At 38.6% G+C, this 21,526-nt stretch overlaps 1 protein-coding gene across 1 annotated transcript in view; it reads right to left on the reverse strand.

Annotated features, from left to right (window-relative positions):
• Nucleotides 1-21,526, reverse strand: part of SHTN1 (shootin 1) — a 69,893-nt gene that overhangs the window by 15,442 nt on the left and 32,925 nt on the right. Inside the window, exons 10-12 of the mRNA XM_063103314.1 lie at nt 12,533-12,642; nt 8,252-8,305; nt 3,074-3,194 (exon numbers count right to left, since the gene is read on the reverse strand). Of these exons, the coding sequence (XP_062959384.1) occupies nt 3,074-3,194; nt 8,252-8,305; nt 12,533-12,642 (285 nt within the window). The remainder of the gene's footprint in view (nt 1-3,073; nt 3,195-8,251; nt 8,306-12,532; nt 12,643-21,526) is intronic.

Genomic DNA, 21,526 nt, shown 5'->3' on the forward strand with positions numbered 1-21,526 from the left:
TGGAAGTATTAGTGGATCCAATCCAAAATGCTAGCTAATCCCTGATCATTAAGCTCTGGAATTTTATTCTTGTAGAATTTGGATATTAATGTACCTGATGTACTACAACAGTATAACATATCAACTCTAAAAATGAAGGTCTAATTTGGAAAATCTACCGAGAGGGACTGAAAAATTGTTCAGCCATTCTGTTGGATACCTCGTTTAGCCTTACTCCATGTGGGAAGACACAGTACTCCTTCCTCTGGTCTAGTGAAAGCCCCAGCCCACAAGGCATTAGTGTAGTGTCTGTCTTCCTTATTTATTTCCTCTATACAGTTTGTGATGTTACTGAATATTCTGGTTTAAAAAGTCTTTTCCTCTCATCTGTGTTAAGCCTAACGTTGCATGGGGATATGGAAGTAGAAAGAAGGGCAGAAAGATCAAGAAAGAAAGTTCCTAAAAATATAAATACGAAGTTGAATTCAAGATTTGCTTCCTATCAGATCTATTCTGCCCTTTCTGCCCTTGGATAAATGTTGACTACAACATGAGATAGCTTTAAACAATTTGACCTTGAAGAAAAGCAAGATCTGTTTCTGAATACACCAGTGTCTGCTGCTTGTTCCTCAACTGAAGCCAGTTAAAAAGGAGGGAGGGTAGTGAGCTGAGCCAATGCTCTTATTTTTCTGATTTATATAAAAAGCAAAAAAAAAAAAAAAAAAAGTTCAATGTTTAAGATTATTACTACTGCATCCTGTTTAAGCCACCCAATGTCTTCCAAGAGGCACTTGCTGCTCTCTGACATGTTAGCTTGGTAGACCACAAGGGTAGATAAACAGGGAACATCAGTTAGATCCATGAGAAAAATTTTAAGGAAAAGGGTACGTACCTGGCCCCTGGGGGAGACACTCACTAACCTGGGATCCAACTTCTGCAAATCACAGGCTGTCTCTCTTATGATGCTCCTTTTCTCCACTTGTGACCTCACATTTACTTTCGCATAAGCCTTTGTGTCTACCCAGCTCCTCATCTCTGTGATTTGACTCCTGCCATGCAGCTGTGCTGCTTTAGCTTCTTCTTACTTTCCCCCCTGGAATTTTTACTTTGCCACTCCATGAGCTCTATAAAAAGATTCACATGGTAAATGCCTCTTCCAGTTTGATGCTAGCAAAACATCTGTACCAACTAAAAAATGGCATGATTTCTTTTTTAGGTGATGAGAGTTTGTAAGTTTGTTTCCTTTTTTTTTTTCTTTTACTTGACTATGAGGAAGTCCAAAGAAAATCTCTGCTCAATTATAAGCCATTCCTTCAGTATGTGTTTCCTCTCCACCTTGTCAATGACAGTTCATATTTCTCATTTATTAATGGTTCTATTGAATATATATCTTTTATTCTCACTTCCCTCAAATAATGCATTGAATGTTGGTATGTTGGTGGAAAAATACACATAAAATGAAAGATTCTCATCATGCCTATATGTTCCTTCTTTTACTCTTTGAAATATTCAAATTTCCATACGGACATAAAAAGAAATTTCCTCATTTCTTCCATTGAAAACTAACTCTGAAACAGTGAGCGTCGAGCATGTTTGACCACACTCATGAGAGAAGTAAGAATGTTTCTAAAGGAACAAAATGGTCAATGGCAAAACACAAAATGTAAATGACAGAACACTAAAATGGCATCTACAAAGTCCTAAAAAACAGCAATGCCTACGTGAGTACTTTGAGAATGTAAAGGATGACTCAAGCACTGATTGTCACTAAATGAGCAATGATTCACATGGAGGGTGCGTAAATGCTTGTTAAGCAATCCTAAGAAAAAACTATCTCATGGCACTCTCTCAATTTTCCTGAGAGGTAGCTATTTTGAGGAAGGGCAGGGGGGCATGGAGAATCCTTGTAGGTTTTTAATAGTAGAATTTCCAGGCCAAACTAAAAAATGAATGGCTGAATTTTTTAAAAGAAGGAAACAAAGGTTTCACCTTTTTATAATAAAAGTGTGGCTGGTATTGGTTCAAGAAACCAATTTACTCAACTGAGTAAATCTCTACGTGAGAACTAGAGCTTAATTATAAAAAACCCATCTTTAATATTCTAGCAACTTAAATTTGGTCAACATGACTCGATAGTTGCAAATTTAAACTGTTATGATAGCCTGTTAGGAGTTGACTGAGCTGAGTCTAAGAGACTCAACCCATTAGCTATGGTTGCTGATTAATTTTACTTCACGGTAGTTTTTTTTCAAAGCCAGCCTCCTACTTGGCCACGAGTGGAAAACCTCATAAAGGTTTCTGCTAATTGCCATGACCAAACTGATAAAAACAACTGAAGACATACAAAATTAGTTCTGGTACAGATTTGGAGGCCTAATACATGCCTGACGTGACATAAATACAAAGAGTGACTCAAAACTTGTTCTGATGGTACATTTATAGTTGGTGACACAGCTGAAATTTCTCATTCACTTGGTTCAAAGGCAGAGAAAATAAGCTAAATGGATATGAAGAGTAAAGATGATTTCTCTGCATTTGTAACTGATATATAATTACTGTAAACTACTCATTATTGTGTGCTTGCTTTGCGCCAGGCACAGTGCTAGGCACTTTTCGTATATTGACTGACTTAGTCTTTAGAATAATCCTATGAAGCAGTGCTTTTATTACCCTCATTTTATAGATGAAGCAACTGAAGCACAAGAGAGGTTGAGTAATTTGCCTAAGGGCGAGCAGCTAGTAAATGACAGAGCTAGGGTTCAAACTCAGGTGGTCTGGTTCCAGGGCCTGCACTCAGGGCTAAATTGTTGACGAAACCCATCCTGAATTTACACAAGGGCATCTTGCATTAAACAAAATCAGATCTATAAATGCCTGATTATCTACTGATAAATAAATAAACATACCAATAAATAAAAATAAATGAGTTCTTATGAATTATCCATAAGTATCTTTCCCCATCCAATACTTCTCACTCACATTAAAAATAAACATCTTAACAATTTTAAAAAGGTCATTTCATGTTAACAAGGGACTTAAAAGAAGATGTTTCAGAGATGAAGAATAGGACTGTGGAGAATGCAAACCAGCTTACTACTGCTATCTGCTTCTGCTGTCACCTTTCTGCGACGCAAAATCCTTTCTAACTCAGTTTCACTGTTTTCAGAGTCAAGGGATTTTAAGCTTCTTGAACTAGTGGATTTGTTAAGTGTCCCCTAAAGTGAAAACAAAACAAAAACAAAATGGTTAATGTCTTAATACAATATACAAAAGAATATAAAAATCAAACCACCAAAACATTACCAGAACTTGAATGAAATTATAAAATAAAACGAAATTTGCCAAACATATATTTTTTAATGTGCATATCTTTTCAACAATACAGAGTGCTGGATCATTTAAGAAGACGCTATCGATGATGTAGATGCTAGCTTTCATATTAGAAGAACAGTACAAGAACACTTCTTGATGAGCTAACTATATGAAATTCAGCAGTGGGAAGGTACTTACATATCGATGATTAAGATTCTGATGTGCGTTGATCGGGTGGAGAAGAGAATGGGTATATTAAACTCACCTTAGAAGGATTTCTTGATACGGCAGCTATGAGCTACTAAACCCAAATCCTGTTGCACAGAAAAATGTGTGGCTGATTCTTCAGAGAGGGTGACCCTGGTTGCACACTTGATGACAATGTTGCCCTAGCTGCCAAAGGAGGCACATGGTGCTCTCCAGTGTCCTTCCCAAAGAAGGGCTGTACTGAGCACACTTTGACTTCAGTGTGGAAGAGGAAAGTTATAATCATACAGGGAGGCAAGCAAGGGTTGGGCAACTTAATTACACCTTCCTAACAGAGGAGATAGTGAATGCATTATTCAGGGCCCAGAAGACACTGAAGGAATAAGAGATGCCATAAAGCTGTACTCCTACTGAAACTGATACTGGCTTTCAAGAAGACAGAGAAAGACCCCTGCAGTGATTCCTGCCCTGGCTCCTCTAGGAAGTATGTTATGGAGGGAGAGCTGTGGTTTTCCATCTGCATTAGTAGTCAAGTGTTTGTACAGAACACTGGGTGATGCACTTCTCTCAATTATATGTAAGGATTCAGCACTTCAACATTACAGAGACTTTCATAAGAAATGCCCACTATTTCTTTGAAATGGTCCTCCTCAACTGTGCCATAGGTTTCTGGGAGAAAAAAGCTTGGAGAGCCATAATTTCTTGATCAGAGGAAATAAGAACCTCAAGTCTGGAATAACTTGCCAGACTTAATACCATAGTCAGGAGACAGCTTCTGTCCACCAAGACTAATAACCATGCCAGCCTTTGTAATGGCTGAACTCACTGACGGCTTGCTTTAATCCTGCTGCCTCCCCACTGCCCTCTTCCTGAAGGATTCTAAGAATTCTAGAATTCTATTGGCTAAAAATAGCAACCCTTTTGTCTTCTTTAGCCTATAGAACAAAAAAAGCTGCTTGTAAAATCAGATGGTTACAAATCTCACATGATATAGGTTATCATGTTGTTTAGCTTATAAAGTGGTTTTTTCCCCAACTGCTTAAAGTTAGAGAAAAGCAGCCTGTTGTGATGGGGAAACTGACTAACAAGATTAGGAGATTATATTATTTTGCTTCAACTGTCTAACCAACTGATGTGCAAAATACTTAGATAAGGTTCATATTTTAATCTGGCATAGGATACTTCCCCCCCCTGGAAAACTGCTTGTCATTTATTGCACAATTCATAAAACATAATAAAAGAAAAATCATATCACTATTAATAGTTTATTTTACAATTAAAAAATGAGATGATTTGGCTTATTTAACATTGCAGAACCTGTATCTACTCATCAAACAGTCATACAGTAACGTATGAATGACACTGACAAGGTAAAGAAAATAGAACTATAGCCACTTTCGATAAATTAAAAAAATGTACTAGAGTAACTATTCCTGGAGTTAATTCAAAGAAAATGTGTGTGTGTGTGTGTGTCTGTATGTGAGTATACATATACACTACATACATACCTTCCAAGGATATCTTTGACGAATTTATCTTTCACAATATTCCCTAGTTTTTCATTTGAATAACGGCATTAATTCCCAAAATTCCTGACTGTGGTAAGCTACTCTCTTGTCATACCTGATACTGAAGGAATTAGTTTTCCAAATTCTAACCCTTGAATTCCAAACTTTTTTACCCATTTACTAACTGATGTGGTTGATTCAGCTAATATATGAGTAAACTTTAAATACAGAGGCAATTATGGAGGAAAGAAAGGTTTCAATATCACTCTCAACTGAAATGATGAAGAGCTCAGCTATGATAAAGTACCAAAATTATCTTATTTATTTATATTGCAGTCACAGAATTTGAGAATCAGAAATTAACTTAGAAACCATGTAGCACATATAATTTCTTTCCTGTACAGATGAGAAAATTCAAACTCAGTGAGTCACCAGGTTTGGGCCAGGTACCAGAATAGGTGAGTGATAGAGTTAGATCTAGAATTTAGATCTTTTAAAACTCAAACCAGTATTCTTTTTCTACTTCAAACTGCTGTGATTATTTAACAATCTTAGTCCCCAAACCCATTAAATGTTCATAATACTGACTAATTGTCAGGTAGCAAAATTAACTATTTAACAATTTCTGGTAACTTCTGAAAAACTGAAGATGTTTGAAAACGATCTATAAGAGAATTTTTTGAAACCCGCTTTTGTTTCTTTGATTTAGAGTCAACTGAACTTGAGAACAGACTTTTAGATTTGCATTGATTTATTCTTCAGAAATTACCATTGCCACTTAGAGTGGCTTTTAAATGACGGGATGATTCAAGAGGTTTTATTTCCTAAACCACAAAACCTTTGTGTGACTATGAGAAATGAACTATATATACATTATCTACAAAATGTATAGCTTTAAAAATTAAGTGGAAGTAGGTTTAGAAAAATGAGCTCCATCAACACAGACTTTAAAAATTGGCTTGAAAATTGTTAGACTCAAAAAATAGAGTAGGGTTTTCCAACTTCCCCAAATCAGAGATTTGTTTCCTACTAACTCTCAGCACTCTCAGCAGTAGGCCAAATCTCTTAAGTCTTACAATTTGGGTCACATTCCATTTCAACAAAAATACCCCACGCAGAGCTTCTTCCTGGTTTCTGCTCTACAATAGAACCAAACATGGTGTTTCTTATTTTCTTGATGTGTCTTGGTACAGGTGCTCACTTTCCACCTCAGTACACAATAGCAGGCTTTTTGTGTTCTTTCATATTTGTTTCTCACACGCCATAACTGTGAGGTTGGAATCCTGTGCTTTACTGGATACCAACTTAGATAATCTTAATAGTCTGAAACTTCAACAAGAATCACCAATAAAGACCCATCTGTTTGGCAGGTTGAGCCATGGGCTTGCTTTCCCACTCTGCTCCAAGAATGTATATGGTTTCTTGGCCCCAGGAGGCAGGAAGTTACAAATGGTCCATCATTCCTCAAAAAAACTTCCATGGAGGTAGAGAAGAGTCGCCATTTGGCAAAGAAGAGTAGGGGAGAGGATCATAAGTTCCACTAAAAAAAAAAAAACTTAATGCGAAGAAATAATATTGCCAGGAAAATAATTGCTAGTAATACATTAATGCTAGATAAGGCAGAAAGATCTAATGATAAATTCAGGGCAAGAAGAATGGGGGCAATCTGCAGGAAAAAAAAGGACACTTAAAATTTTTATAATTTGTCAATTATTTCATAAATTTCTCTCCTTGAAGTGGCACAAAATTATAGTGAACATGATACTTAAAAGTAATGCTATAATTCAGTAAACTTGCTACTATCTAGCATTATGAAGAAATTGGATAACTTGGATAATCAAATATTATCATATGTAACGCATATAGAAGTCTGATTTTTTAAAAAAATAAATCTAATGTTTAAAAAGTCAAAATCAGTATGGTTTACTCTTTTACTGATGATCAGAGCTGACTAGTTAGCTCAGTTAGTTAGGGTGTGGTGCTTACACCAAGGTGCAGGGTTCAATCCCTGTGCTAGCCAGTCAACCCCCCCACCCCACCCCCAAAAAAAAGAAAGAAAGAAAAAAGAAAAGAACTGTATTCTGGGGACATCTTTATGAATATTAATTACCATTATAATGCAGAGACTGTCATAGGCAATTCTCTTTACCAGAACACTGGATAACAAAATTTTCTGATCAAAGAACCCATTAGATAATAACCACAGACTTTTTCAATGATTTTCATACCTTATTCTATAGGTAGACCACCACTGTTAGCCAGTGATATATACCTCTCTTCAGTGCTAATCCCACTCACTTAAAACTAAAGCAAACTAATTAAGCCATTCTGAGTTAAGTCTACTGTTTAAAGACATGCTTGATGAAAATAATTTTGTTTACCACAATTATGTGGATGTCTACATGCAATGCATAATTAGCACAGTAACAACAAACATGGGAGTATTTAGTTCTGTACCTCCACCCCCATGTCTGTTGACTTACTGTGCATAACAACTAGAACTGGGACTGTAACAAGATCAGAGAATAGAGCTCTTAGTATCTAAAACATTTTCTAAGTGAGGCATTTGTCTCTAACAGCAACTGTTGGAGAGGGCAGTAGCCATTTATTCCATTGGAAAGCAGAAATATGACTAGAAAGGGGCATTAAGCATGTTCTCCAACAGATATGAACTACCTTTATAAAACGAAATTAGTAACATAAAGAGACTCATTTTATTCTCTAATTTATCATCAAATAGTTTTTTCAACCGTGAGAAAAAGCAGACTGTGACCCCTGATACCAACATATTTGAGTAGGAGCTCAGATTTACACTTAGGTCTCAAGAATTCCACTTTCGTGCCTCAAAGTAAAGCACTATCCACATAAAGCACTATCCACGTAAAGCACTATCCATCTATTACATTTCTGATATTCACAAACATGTACTCGTCCTTACATATGGCCAGACACTTGATCTTCAAGCTGTAATGCAAGGATTGGAAGGCAAGAACAGGCAACAGTGACTTTAGTGAAAGTGTAACCACTCTTTTAGAATAGAAACAGCAAAGTGTTATTTGATATATTATTAACACCTGTAACAGAGGAATCCATAAATACAATCAAGTAAACTGTCAAAAGAAATAAGGCTAATTGTAAATGGAAATAAAACATACCAAAAACAATCATTCACAAAAACCAGATTTTAAAAATATTCTCTTTTCATTTCCCCATTAACTAAACAATAAACCACGATCTATTCTTACCAGTATTCCTTTTAGTTCATTCACTGCACTTTCAGAGCCTTTTGAAGATTCTGGCTACAATTTTAAAAAGAAAAAAAAAATTACTGAGTAATTCAGGTTTAAAATACTAAACAAAGAGTTTTACACGGCAAAGTGTTCGTAGCTTGTACTGGTGATATGTATGACTACACATATTTTTAAGTAGGTCTATGTCTTAAGGTTAGGAAAAATATTAGCCATGTTAGTTCTCCCAAACGGCAGTTAAATAGAAAATCAGAAGTTACATTCAAAGCAAAAGGACTCAAGCCACCATCTTCTAAATATCATCTTGTTACCTCTTGGTTATCATCATAGGTAGAATAGATTTGCTAAACACCAGACTTCAAAGACTTGATTCCAAATTATTCAAAACTTTTTACAACAAACTCTTCTACACTAGCATTGCTGGACTTCTGCCAGAAAGCGAGGACTAGGAGGAGGCAGTGCAGAGCAGAAAGCAAGCTACAGGGCAGAAAACCTCTCTCAGCTCCATTAATTCCAGGCAAAGGCCAGCTTACAGAGGACTGGCATGTCTTTTTTTTATATATATAAATTTTACAACTGAGTTAGGAGAGCAGGGACCAGCAAAGAATCTGGCTTATAGGAGAATGTTAGCATCACTGGCTGCCAGAGCACTAAAGAACCTCAGAGGGGGTATAGTGCAATCACTTCATCTTACGAGGAAAGTAAGGCTTGAGGAAGGTAGTATTTGAGTTAAGTGTCTTGATTACAAGCCCAGTTCTCTTCTGGCCACACCATGAACAAAATAAGCTGAATGAAATTCTGGGTAATATTTGCTTGCCCTGTAATACCTAACAGTCTCTGCAGATCCCTCAACAAATTTAAGAGTCTTGAGCTCTACCGACTGAGCTAGCTGGGAGTCTCTCCTCAAGTAATTCAATGGGGAAAAAACTTAGCATGAAACCCTTATGAAAAAGAAGCTCAGGAAAGACCTCCAATCTCCCCTGTACCTCTTCCTTTCACAGAGGACAGAGATAAAGAGAAAACTTGCAAGATATAGTGAAAGGAACCCCTCTAGCCTCTCATTCCTGGAAAAGAAGTAAGGCTATATTCTCTCTCATCAAGAAGTGGGAGGTGATCTATAATCCTTTCCTCTCAAAAGACAGTAAAAGATCCTATTTCAATTTTTTAAAATGGGGACAGAGAAAGAGAAGGAGAAGAAGAGAGAGAGAGAGGTTTGCTGCTCATGTACAAATTTGACTGAGGCATTCAACTTTCAGAGCTCAGATTTTCTGTGAAATATACATCATGCCCACATTGCCAGTCATAAGCTTTAAGACACTAATTTCAATCATGCTGGCACCACCAACATCATCAAGGAATTTACGATACGTGCAGTTAAATTACTGTTCTCAAGGCAGGCTTGACTTCTGCAGGTAAACTCTGCAAGTGACAAGCTGTGACTTTTGAACAAATGCCCTACCTAAAGGCACACTCAAAAGTGCCGCCATGCCACTCAAGCTGCCTTGGGACTGCGTAAGTTTTTTGAAGCCTGGACCGCATACTCTCATAACATGATGTTTCAGGAAAACACTCATGATTCTGAGGGAAAAAGTCTGTACTCAAGCATGCAGTGACCACTTGTTTTAAAGGTTATTGACCAGGTCATTCAGCACTAAATCTACACAGTTTGATGATTACCAGTAAAAAACCCAGTCGTCCACTCATCCTTGTTCAGTTGTTTTCCAGATTTTGAATTGACATTAAGTAATGTATAACTGTTGAGTCACAGGAAGAAAGAAAAAGCACGAAGTAGATATTCTGGAGATGAAAGTACATTCGGAACATTGATGGCTTAGGATTTAAGAAGTTTTCAACGTTTTTCTCTCTAAACTAATTTTGTTTCTTTAGACACTGCATTTTTCACTAGCAATAGTTTGATTTTGCTTATTCTTCCCTTAATAGTTGTGACACGGAAGTCATAAAAATGTATTCTTTTCAAAGGTAGCAATCAGACCACAAATTTTCAAGTGTTTTCACACTTCATTCCATTTGATCCTGACAACAACCCTGTAAGTCACATAGGGCAGGTGCTATCTCCATTTTTAAAAGAAAAGGGCACAGTGAAGCTGGGTGGTAGCACCAGGGCCCCTACTCTACCAGCACTGTTCTTCACTCATTTTCACTCACTTATCAGACACTAGCACTGAAACGGCTGTGCCAGATCATGCTATACTCAGCTTCTCTTCCAGTTTTATTTCCTGTCCTTTACTCAGAAAACTGCTTTCAGAACATTGGCACAAGGGCCAGCCCGTGGCTCATTTGGGAGAGTGCGGTGCTGATAACACCAAGGCCATGGGTTCGGATCCTCCATAGGGATGACCGGTTCGCTCACTGGCTGAGCGTGGTGCTGACAACACCAAGCCAAGAGTTAAGATCCCCTTACCGGTCATCTTAAAAAAAAAAAAAAGAACATTGGCACAAGACTGAAATACTTTACATGGCCAGCTGAAGCTTGTTTCACTAGATGTAAATCTACTCTTGGAGTTGAGTACTCTTTCCCTCTTTCCAACCCCCTTTCTAGGTACAGCCCACACCATGGCCACTCTGCCTTGCCTGGCTGTCTTGCCTGCCTGCAGAAAAGTGACGACTTTAAAAGCCCACTGGAATTCACACTGAACAGTCACGATACTGGGGGACATCCAAGAAGGTGAAGAGGGGCATCCTTGAGAGGAAAAAAGAACCAAACCACAAAGATTGGTGAAAAAGAAAGAAGGTGAAGAGAACCAGTCTGTTCATACCTAATTAGAGTGAGGAAAGTGAGGGTTAGTTTTAGGTGTCAACTTGGTTACATGAGGGAATGCTGAGAAACCTGGAAAGGTATCTTTTTAAGTGTGTCCATGAGGGTGTTTCCAGCAGAAATTATTATGACAGCCTGAGTGGACTGGGTGGGAAAGACCCACCCCCAATGTGGGTGGGAACCATCCAATCTGCTAGGGATCCAGGGAGAACAAAAGACAGAGGAAAAAGGTAAAGCTCTCTCTCTACCCACTGGAGCTAGGATACTCTCTTTTCTCCTGTCTGTGGACATCAGAGCTCAAGACTCCTCAGCTTTTGGGTTCTAGGATTTACACCAAGGACACCATCAGCTTCCCTGGTTTTGAGGCCTTTGGACTTGGACTGAGCCATACTACCAGCATCCAGTTTACAGACAGCCTGTCGTGGGACTTTTCTTCACAATCATGTGAGTAATCCCCTAATAAATCCCTCTCATATATGCAAAACATATCCTATTGATTCTGTCTCTCTGGAGAACCCTGACTAATACAGAAAGAAAAAACATTTTTCAAAAAAAATGTCAAAAACTATTATTGGGCTTATTTAAATGTGATAGACACACAAAGGGAGGGAAGAAATAATGAACTAGACTCAAAGTGCCTCCAATACGAGTGCTCACTGTAGTTTAGTTTAGTAGACAGTTGATGATGTCTACATAAATACACACACACACATACACACAAAATATTCTCCTTGAAGTGACCTGGAATATGTACATGAAATTAATGAAAAGCAATCATTATAAACCTCGTTATTTTCCAAAGATTGTTTTAGTTCTGTTCTGCCATTATTATGTGACTCCCTCCACTAAAATAGAAGCCTCAGGAAGACAAGAATTTTTGTCTGTTTTTTTTTTTTAAGATAACTGGTAAGGGTATCTTAACCCTTGACTTGGTGTTGTCAGCACCACGCTCTCCCAAGTGAGCTAACCAGCCATCCCTATATAGGGATCCTAACCCATGGCCTTGGTGTTAAAAGCACCACACTCTCCCAAGCAAGCCATGGACCAGCCCTTGTTGTCTGTTTTGTTTACTGCTTTATCCCCAATGCCTATAACGGTATCTGGCACATAGTAGGTACTCAACAGAATCACAAAAGAATCAGAAACCAAAGAAAACAAAGGGTGTAACAACTGTTATTTGTCTGATATAACAGTTCATATCAATGAATTCTGTCAAAGAGTTGTCTCTCAGAGAAATGACAGCACCCTGCAACAACACAGGTTACTTTCTATACTGATTTAGGTTCATGATGGGTCAGAGTCCTCCCAAAACATGCTTATATGGAAGCAAAAGGTTTTACGACACATTAGCCTTATCCTAATATTTGACAGTCAAATTTTACTCTGCTTACAAAGCACTTATTACAAAGCTACTTTGATATAACTTTCATCAAATTTCAAATTTTTACATTTAAAAAAGGAAATATCAAGGGAAAGTGGGAAGCATTTAAGTTACTCCATACCTTTGCCTTCGGTCTGGCTGTCTGATTAACTGGTCTAAGATGAACTCCCTTTTTAATTCTATCCATCATCTCTTCGACTGCTTGCCTCTTTAGATCTGTGACTTCTTCAGCTGTTCAAAGAACACATACATAAATCATCTTATGCCACAAGAAAACAGCTACTTTCTATTTTTGGTGACTTAGAAAGACTGCACTATATAATTAACCAGAGTCATTTTTCAGATAGTCTCAGAACACCAATAATTTACTAAGGTTAACATCTATCAGGTAGCAACATTTTTTAAAGAAATAAAAGATTTTTTCAGAAAAATAGGTTATAAAAATTAAGGTCAAATTTGTAGAATGGAAGTCAATATTGTCCCATCTATGTTAAACAAAGTAGATTTTGTGCCTATGTCAACATAATAATAGATTTGAATCTCTCTGGGTCTTTAAAAACCCAACTTTGTATCTACTCTCAAATAATCATTTATCTTTTCCTCAAAGTTGTTTTTATAACTTACGGTACATCTATGTCAAAGAAATCAGCCCACAGAAAGAATAACTACCAAAAGCCCATTTGAAAAAAAAATCAAAGAGATGTTTTCCTTGTTGGAAGAAATCCATAGTCAAAACACTAGCAGCAAATCGGTAAAATCTATTTTTAAATTGCCATCTTTTGTTTAGGAATCACATGGAAAGGAAATATTTACGCAAACTTTTTTCATGTCTTTTAAAATTGTCAATGTTTTTTTTTTTTTTAAAAGATGACCGGTAAGGGGATCTTAACCCTTAACTTGGTGTTGTCAGCACCAAGCTCACTCAGTGAGCAAACCAGCCATCCCTATGTGGGATCCGAACCCGTGGCCTTGGTGTTATCAGCACCACACTCTCCCAAGTGAGCCACAGGCCGGCCCTAAAATTGTCAATGTTAAAAGAAAACATGCACCTAGCAATAATTGCAATTAAGTAATTAAATTTGATAAAAATTTAAACTCTCTATTGTCTAACCTTTGCATTATTTTGCTGTTAAAAAAAAAAGAAAAAAAAAAAAAAAACCCCAACAAACTTGTTGAGATGTGTATCAATTAGATGAATGCAACTGAGGCGAACTTAAACCTGTTGATCAGAATCGTGGAACCTGTTACTCTTGCAGAATAGGTTGACCAAAAGCACAGAATCATTTTGGAACATTTATCACCACTAACACTGTTCTTGATCTTGTGTTTAACCTCCACCTAACTCAGTCTAGCTAATATATTTAAATTTAAATATCTCATAAGGACCTTCCAATTAGCTTGTTTAATAGACTCCACATTGCCTGGCATATGGTAGGCAATCAACAAGCACCTACCAACTGACGGACTTCCGAAGTTTTGGCTTTAAATGGTTATCAATATTTTTACCATTTGAGTGGAAATGACTAAACCCCAAAAGCTGGCTTCTAAATGGAGGCAATCACAACTATATCCCCAAGATAATTAGCGCTAGTCTTAGGCTTTGTACTAAGGAGGCCTAAATCATGGCTTCTTTTTCTCCTACATGGCCAGACTTCACTCTAACCCTGGGTAGCCACTCCTCTTATATAAGTGCCTAGGGGAGCAACTAAGAGAGTCCAGAAATTTTCATTATCCTCACCTCTACAGCACCACAATGATGGGATCACTGCTACATTCTCTGTTACACCTAAATTTTCTTATATGTCCTGAATTCAAGTAGAGTTCTGTCATCCTCAGAAGCCAATGGAATGCTGGGAATTAAAATTTCTCAAAATCCAAACAACATTTTTCACATTCAGCAGTCCAAAAGTGTCTTTTGCCAGGCAGCATGGAAAAACATGGTCACCAAAGTTAGAACTCATTCACCAGTAAGTGAAAGATGATAAAACTGTGGGTTGATTGTATGCCCTTAAGTAGCATTTTCTTAGGCAGCTTTTTCTGATGACTCACAAACATCAATGAGGGAACAGACAAGTAAATTACTGTGGATAGAAATTCATTCATTCTTTCATTCACTCATTTATTCAATATCTGAATATCTATTGTGCACTCCACAGTACTTCTGCTGACCACATTCAAAATCAGGGGAGAGAAAAATCGAGATCTGCCATTCAAGCACCTGGTATAGGTTTGGGATTTATTCCTGGAAATTTAGAAAATACCTTCAATAAACATTTGATTTTTCAGAGATACTGACATTTTGAGTGAGACTAGGAAGAGCTATATGGCAATAGGAATACCGCCTACAAACAGATTAGCACTCTGTAAGGAATGACTGAAACCCAATTAAATGCACCACACAAAAACTAATTAAGGCAGACAGATGGAGAATTATGGTCAACACCATTCAAATCTGCTACAGCATCTAACATAGCAGGAATTTAAAGTAGTCTCTTATATTTGTTTGCCAGAATCATAGTGATAATTCAGAGAAGTGCCACTATCTGTATTGTATACAGATTATAAACCAGGCTTTAATTTCTCAGTCTTTTCCAAACGTATAGGCTTAATTGGTCTTAAGGAAAAGAAATCACTCTTATCAGATTCCCTACTCAGGCGCAATACAAGGGCAACGCTGGGTTAGCTACACAAGCTTTCTCTCTAGCCGACCCTGTTTTTGAACTAGCAAAAAGCAATCTATACGAACTTCTAAACTATTAAGCAGTTCTAATAAATCTCTAAGAATCACCTACCGAGAGCTCATGGTATGTTTTGTAATTCTTTCTGCAATCACGCAGTTGGTAATTGTCTCACAAAAGCATGTAATCAGGGGGACAATAGAAATATGCAGGATACTGAAGACTAAAGAAAAGGGACAAATGAAGACAACAGGTCTAATGTTATTGAACGGCCACAGGAAAATAAAATCAAATGTTCTTTGAGTTAGTGCTTCAAGGTCAGTCTTGGATCAGAAAGCTACATGTAATTAATTGGGGCTTAAATTTTAAGACCCACTTGAAAAATAAGTTACACACACACACACACACACACAAAAAGCCCCAAAGACCCAAAGACAAAACCATCACCTCGTTACTCAATAAAAACTTCTGTTTATTACCGAGAAGAAACTAAAATGAATTTCTAAATTCCACAGGATTACTTTTCTCTTTCATTAACTTTTTTAAAAAGGACATTAAAAAAATTTTATGCCACCATCATGCACAAAATTTCTAAAAGAATACATTATGGTTGAATAAGTTTAAATTGTACTTAAGATCATAAAGTTAAGGAAATTTCCTTAACTACAATAATCACAAGAACCTGCTGAATGAGAACTCCCTTTGTCCCTCCCAAATGGGTGGCTGGTACTTTATCTACTTTTTTAACTAACATTTTGAGTATTTTCTATGTGCTGGTACTATTCTAAACACTGTTCATATTGAGAGACTCATTCATTCTCAACAACCCTATGAAATAGGAACTACTGTTATCCCTGTTCTACAGATTAGCAAACTGAGGCACAGAGAGGTAAGAAGAATATATGAACAAACAAATGATAAACAGCAGGCATAACTTTTAAATCTCAGAACTGGCCCAATAAATATATTTTTGTCAAAATTAGAGTTACTAACTTCAAAGTTTGCAATGATTTCTTATATTTGGATCTTAAACTACATCTAAATATCTAAATAAGGCTCTTTCAAGATGGCGGCGGCTGCGGCGGCTGGCGCGGAGTAGCTGAGGTGGAAAAGGTGGCCACTGGGCCTCAGGCAGCCGGGAAACTTGTGGACCTTCCTCTGGCCATCTCTTAAGGGAGGACTGCTGCTGCTGGCCGGTCGTGGGGGCTCAACGCCACTTTGCCCCCGGCAGGAGAGGCTGCCTCATTTACAGGCAACAGCTTTGAAGTGTGGAGCAGGAAAAGAACTGATTCTTAGCTGCAAAAGTGAGTCTTGAAACAGGGAACACGGCGCCAGGGCTGCTGTGGATGCAGCCAGGATCCCGGAGACCGGGGCCGCGCTGAAGAAGGCGGCCAGCTGCCCTATTCAGGATTCGAGGTTTCAGGCCGGCATTAAAGAAGATTCCTGGGAGCGCCCGAGCGGCGCCGCGACTGAACAGCCCGAGGCGGCAGCGCCGAGAACACGGAAGGCAACAAACCAGAGACAGAGCGAGCGCCCGACCTGGCACAGCACTGTGAGTGATCCCTGGCACAGCTCTGTTCGGGGGGGGGGTGGATGCCCACGCGGCTTCCGCCTGCACCACCAGGCCACTCACTGCCACGGTGCTGCCTCCATTTTCCCAGGTGCGGGCAGCTCCGCCCTGCTCGGCCATCACTGAGCCCATTTGCTTGGCCTGGCGCCAGGCTTTCCGGACCCTGCGGGCCGACCTCCTCTCCCACTCCCTCCGCGGTTCTCTGGCAGGGCTGGGGGTGTGGGGCGTCCCGACCAGTTTTGGGAGGGCTAGGAAGTACGGGCGGGCCGACTGTCACTCCACCACACCCTGGACTCCGCCCCGGTAAACTTCCTGTTACTGGGAGGCAGATACCATCTCTGCGACCACCAGTTTGGAAAAAAGCCTAACGAATTTCTGGTTGGGAATAGTGTGGTAGGAGAGTTCCCAGGTCCGCTTGAACCTGCCGGAGAGCAGGCTGCAGGCGGGCACTAGACGCGGTTTATACTGGGGGGATACAAAGGTGAACAAGACCCGAGAAAGATCTACACAGTGCTACAAAGGCACCCAGAGAGACCGGTCGTCTGTGCCTAGCAGAAACCTGGCAGACTTCCTGGGCGAGGCGGTGCTGAGCAGGGTCTTGAAGGCCCAGCTGATAGACGAGGGGTGCAGAAGACACGCCCCAGCCCAGCACAGTGTGCACAGAGGGGGGAGACGTGCGGCCAGGGAGGCGGAGACTCGACAGGAACCACACACCCGGTGGGGTCGCCACTGCACGATCTAACAGCCTGGGCCAGAGCACACGGAACGGGGAGAAGTCCTGTACAGAAAGTGAAAGCTCAACAGAGATCACACACCCTGTGGTACGTGATCCACCAGCCCAGCAGAGTACAAGCTGACCAGAAAGGTGGCTCCCCGGAGAAGCCCAAGACCCGAGGCAACCACACACACAAGACACTAGAGGCCAACTGAGCAGTCACGGCGGGAGCCATACCAAATTCTCAACCACAGCAACATCCTAGTTAGTCATTAGTCTCAAACCGGTGGACTGTGAAACCCCCTGCCACAATGAATAAACACCAAAAAAAAGACACCAGAAATACAAAAAATCAAGAAAGTACACCACCAAAAGTTAATAAATCTCATACTCTAGATCCTATAGAACAAGAAGCCCTTGAAATAACTGACAAGGAATTTCGAGTGATAATTCTAAGGAAACTGAATGAGATACAAGAAAACTCAGCTAGACATCATGATGAAATGAGGAAAAGTATACAGGATCTGAAAGAGGAAATATACAAGGAAATCAATTTCCTGAAAAAAAATGTAGCAGAACTTGCTGAACTGAAGAAGTTATTCAGCGAAATAAAAAACACAACGGAGAGTTTAACCAGCAGGCTTGTCGAAGTTGAAGAGAGAACCTCTGAACTTGAAGATGGGCTGTTTGAAATAACACAAGCAGACAAAAAGAAAGAAAAAAGAATCAAGGACATGGAAGAAAATCTGAGAGAGATATCAGACAACCTCAAGCGCTCAAATATCCGAGTCATGGGTATTCCAGAAGGGGAGGAAAATGGAGATTCCATTGAAAACATATTCAACAAAATAGTGGCAGAAAACTTCCCAGGTATAGGAAAAATCACTGATCTTCAGATCCAGGAAGCTCAACGATCTCCAAACGTATTCAACCCAAAAAGGCCTTCTCCAAGACATGTCATAGTCAAACTGGCAAAACTCAGAGACAAAGAGAGAATCTTAAAAGCTGCAAGAGAGAAGCGTCAAATCACCTATAAGGGAGCCCCAATCAGGTTAACATCAGACTTTTCATCACAAACCCTAAAAGCTAGAAAGGAATGGGATGATATTTTCAAAATACTAAAAGACAAAGATTGCCAGCCAAGAATACTCTACCCTGCAAGGCTATCCTTCCGAAATGAGGGGCAAATAGTATATTTCTCAGACAAACAAAAACTGCGGGAGTTCACTACCACAAGACCACCCTTACAAGAAATCCTCAAGGGAGTACTGGGTTTGGTTCCTGAAAAATAACTACCACTGCCATAAAAACCTAAGAAAAATCTAAACCCGCTAGTACAATAAAAATGGCATTCATGAAGAGAAAACAAGCTAACAAAAACACTATCTACAACCTAAGGAACCAACAAACAAAGAAACCAAACAGTAAATCAGAAAGCAAGGAACAAAAGACACCTAAGACAACCAAACAACCAATAAAATGCTAGGAATAAATCAACACCTTTCAATAACAACTCTTAATGTTAAAGGCTTAAATTCCCCAATTAAAAGACACAGACAGGCTGACTGGATCAAAAAGCAGGACCCAACTATATGCTGCCTACAAGAGACCCACCTCACCCATAAAGATTCACACAGACTAAGAGTGAAAGGATGGAAAAAGATTTACCATGCAAACAGAAAAGAAAAACGAGCTGGAGTGGCTATTCTTATATCTGACAAAATAGACTTTAAACTAAAAACCATAAAAAGAGACAATGAGGGACACTACTTAATGATAAAAGGACTGATCCATCAAGAAGACATAACAATCATAAATATGTACGCACCCAATGTTGGAGCAGCCAGATTTATAAAACAAACTCTATTAGACCTAAAGAAGGAAATAGACACTAATACCATAATAGCAGGGGACCTGAACACTCCACTGTCAATATTAGACAGATCATCTAGGCAAAGAATCAATAGAGAAACACAAGATCTAAACAAGACTCTAGACCAATTGGAATTGGCAGATATCTACAGAACATTCCACCCAACAACCTCAGAATATTCATTCTTCTCATCAGCACATGGATCATTCTCCAGGATAGATCACATATTAGGTCACAAATCAAGTCTCAATAAATTCAAAAAAATTGGAATTATCCCATGTATCTTCTCAGACCACAATGGATTAAAACTAGAAATTAATAACAAACAAAACTCTGGAAACTATACAAACACATGGAAATTAAACAGCATTCTACTTAATGACATATGGGTCCAAGAAGAAATCAAGCAGGAAATCAAAAAGTTTATTGAAACTAATGAAAACAATGATACATCATACCAAAACCTGTGGGATACTGCAAAAGCAGTATTGAGGGGAAAATTTATTGCATTAAATGCTCACTTCAGAAGAATGGAAAGATGGCAAGTGAACAACCTAACACTTCACCTTAAAGAACTAGAAAAACAAGAACAATCCAATCCTAAAGTTAGCAGACGGAAAGAAATCATTAAGATCAGAGCAGAACTGAATGAAATTGAAAACCAAAAAACAATTCAAAAGATCAACGAATCAAAAAGTTGGTTTTTTGAAAAGATAAATAAAATTGACAAACCATTAGCTTGGCTAACAAAAAAAAGAAGAGAGAAGACTCAAATAACAAAAATTAGAAATGAAAAAGGCGATATTACAACTGATTCATCTGAAATACAAGGAATCATTCGAGACTACTATAAACAACTATACGCCAACAAATTTGAAAATCTGGAGGAAATGGATAAATTTCTGGACACACACAAGCTCCCAAAACTGAACCGTGAAGACGTAGAAAATTTGAACAGACCAATAACAATAAAGGAGATTGAAGCTGTTATCAGAAGGCTTCCAACAAAGAAAAGCCCAGGACCAGATGGATTCACAGCAGAATTTTACCAAACATTCAAACAGGAATTGACACCGATTCTTTACAAACTATTCCAAAAGATTAAAACGGACGCAAATCTCCCAAACTCATTCTATGAAGCAAACATCATCCTGATACCAAAACCAGGTAAAGATATAACCAAAAAAGAAAACTACAGGCCGATATCCTTGATGAATATAGATGCAAAAATCCTCACTAAAATACTAGCAAACAGAATACAGCAACACATACGAAAAATTATTCATCACGATCAAGTGGGATTCATCCCAGGGATGCAAGGTTGGTTCAACATACGCAAATCAATAAATGTGATACACCATATTAATAAACTCAAACACAAGGACCATATGATCATCTCTATAGACGCTGAAAAAGCATTTGATAAAGTTCAGCACTCATTCATGACAAAGACCCTCTATAAGTTAGGTATAGAGGGAAAGTATCTCAACATAATTAAAGCCATATATGCCAAACCCACTGCCAATATCATCCTGAATGGGGAAAAGCTGAAAGCTTTTCCTTTAAGAACAGGCACTAGACAAGGATGCCCACTCTCACCACTCCTATTCAACATAGTGTTGGAAGTACTAGCCAGAGCAATCAGAGAAGAGAAGGAAATAAAGGGCATACAGATTGGAAAAGATGAAGTCAAACTGTCCCTGTTTGCAGATGACATGATCCTATATATCGAACAGCCTAAAACCTCTACAAAAAAACTGTTGGAATTGATAAATGATTTTAGCACAGTAGCAGGATACAAAATCAACACACAAAAATCAGTAGCATTTCTTTTCTCCAATAGTGAACATGCAGAAGGAGAAATCAAGAAAGCCTGCCCATTTACAATAGCCACCAAAAAAATAAAATACTTAGGAATTGAGTTAACCAAGGAGGTGAAAAATCTCTATAATGAGAACTACAAACCACTGCTGAGAGAAATTAGAGAGGATACAAGAAGATGGAAAGATATTCCATGCTCTTGGATTGGAAGAATCAACATAGTGAAAATGTCCATACTACCCAAAGTGATATACAAATTCAATGCAATCCCCATCAAAATTCCAAAGACATTTTTCTCAGAAATGGAAAAAACTATTCAGACATTTATATGGAACAATAAAAGACCACGAATAGCCAAAGCAATGCTCAGCAAAAAAAATAAAGCTGGAGGCATAACACTACCTGACTTTAAGCTATACTACAAAGCTACAATAACCAAAACAGTATGGTACTGGCAT

The sequence above is a fragment of the Cynocephalus volans genome, chromosome 7 (assembly GCF_027409185.1).
Source record: "Cynocephalus volans isolate mCynVol1 chromosome 7, mCynVol1.pri, whole genome shotgun sequence".
Lineage (NCBI taxonomy): Eukaryota > Metazoa > Chordata > Mammalia > Dermoptera > Cynocephalidae > Cynocephalus > Cynocephalus volans.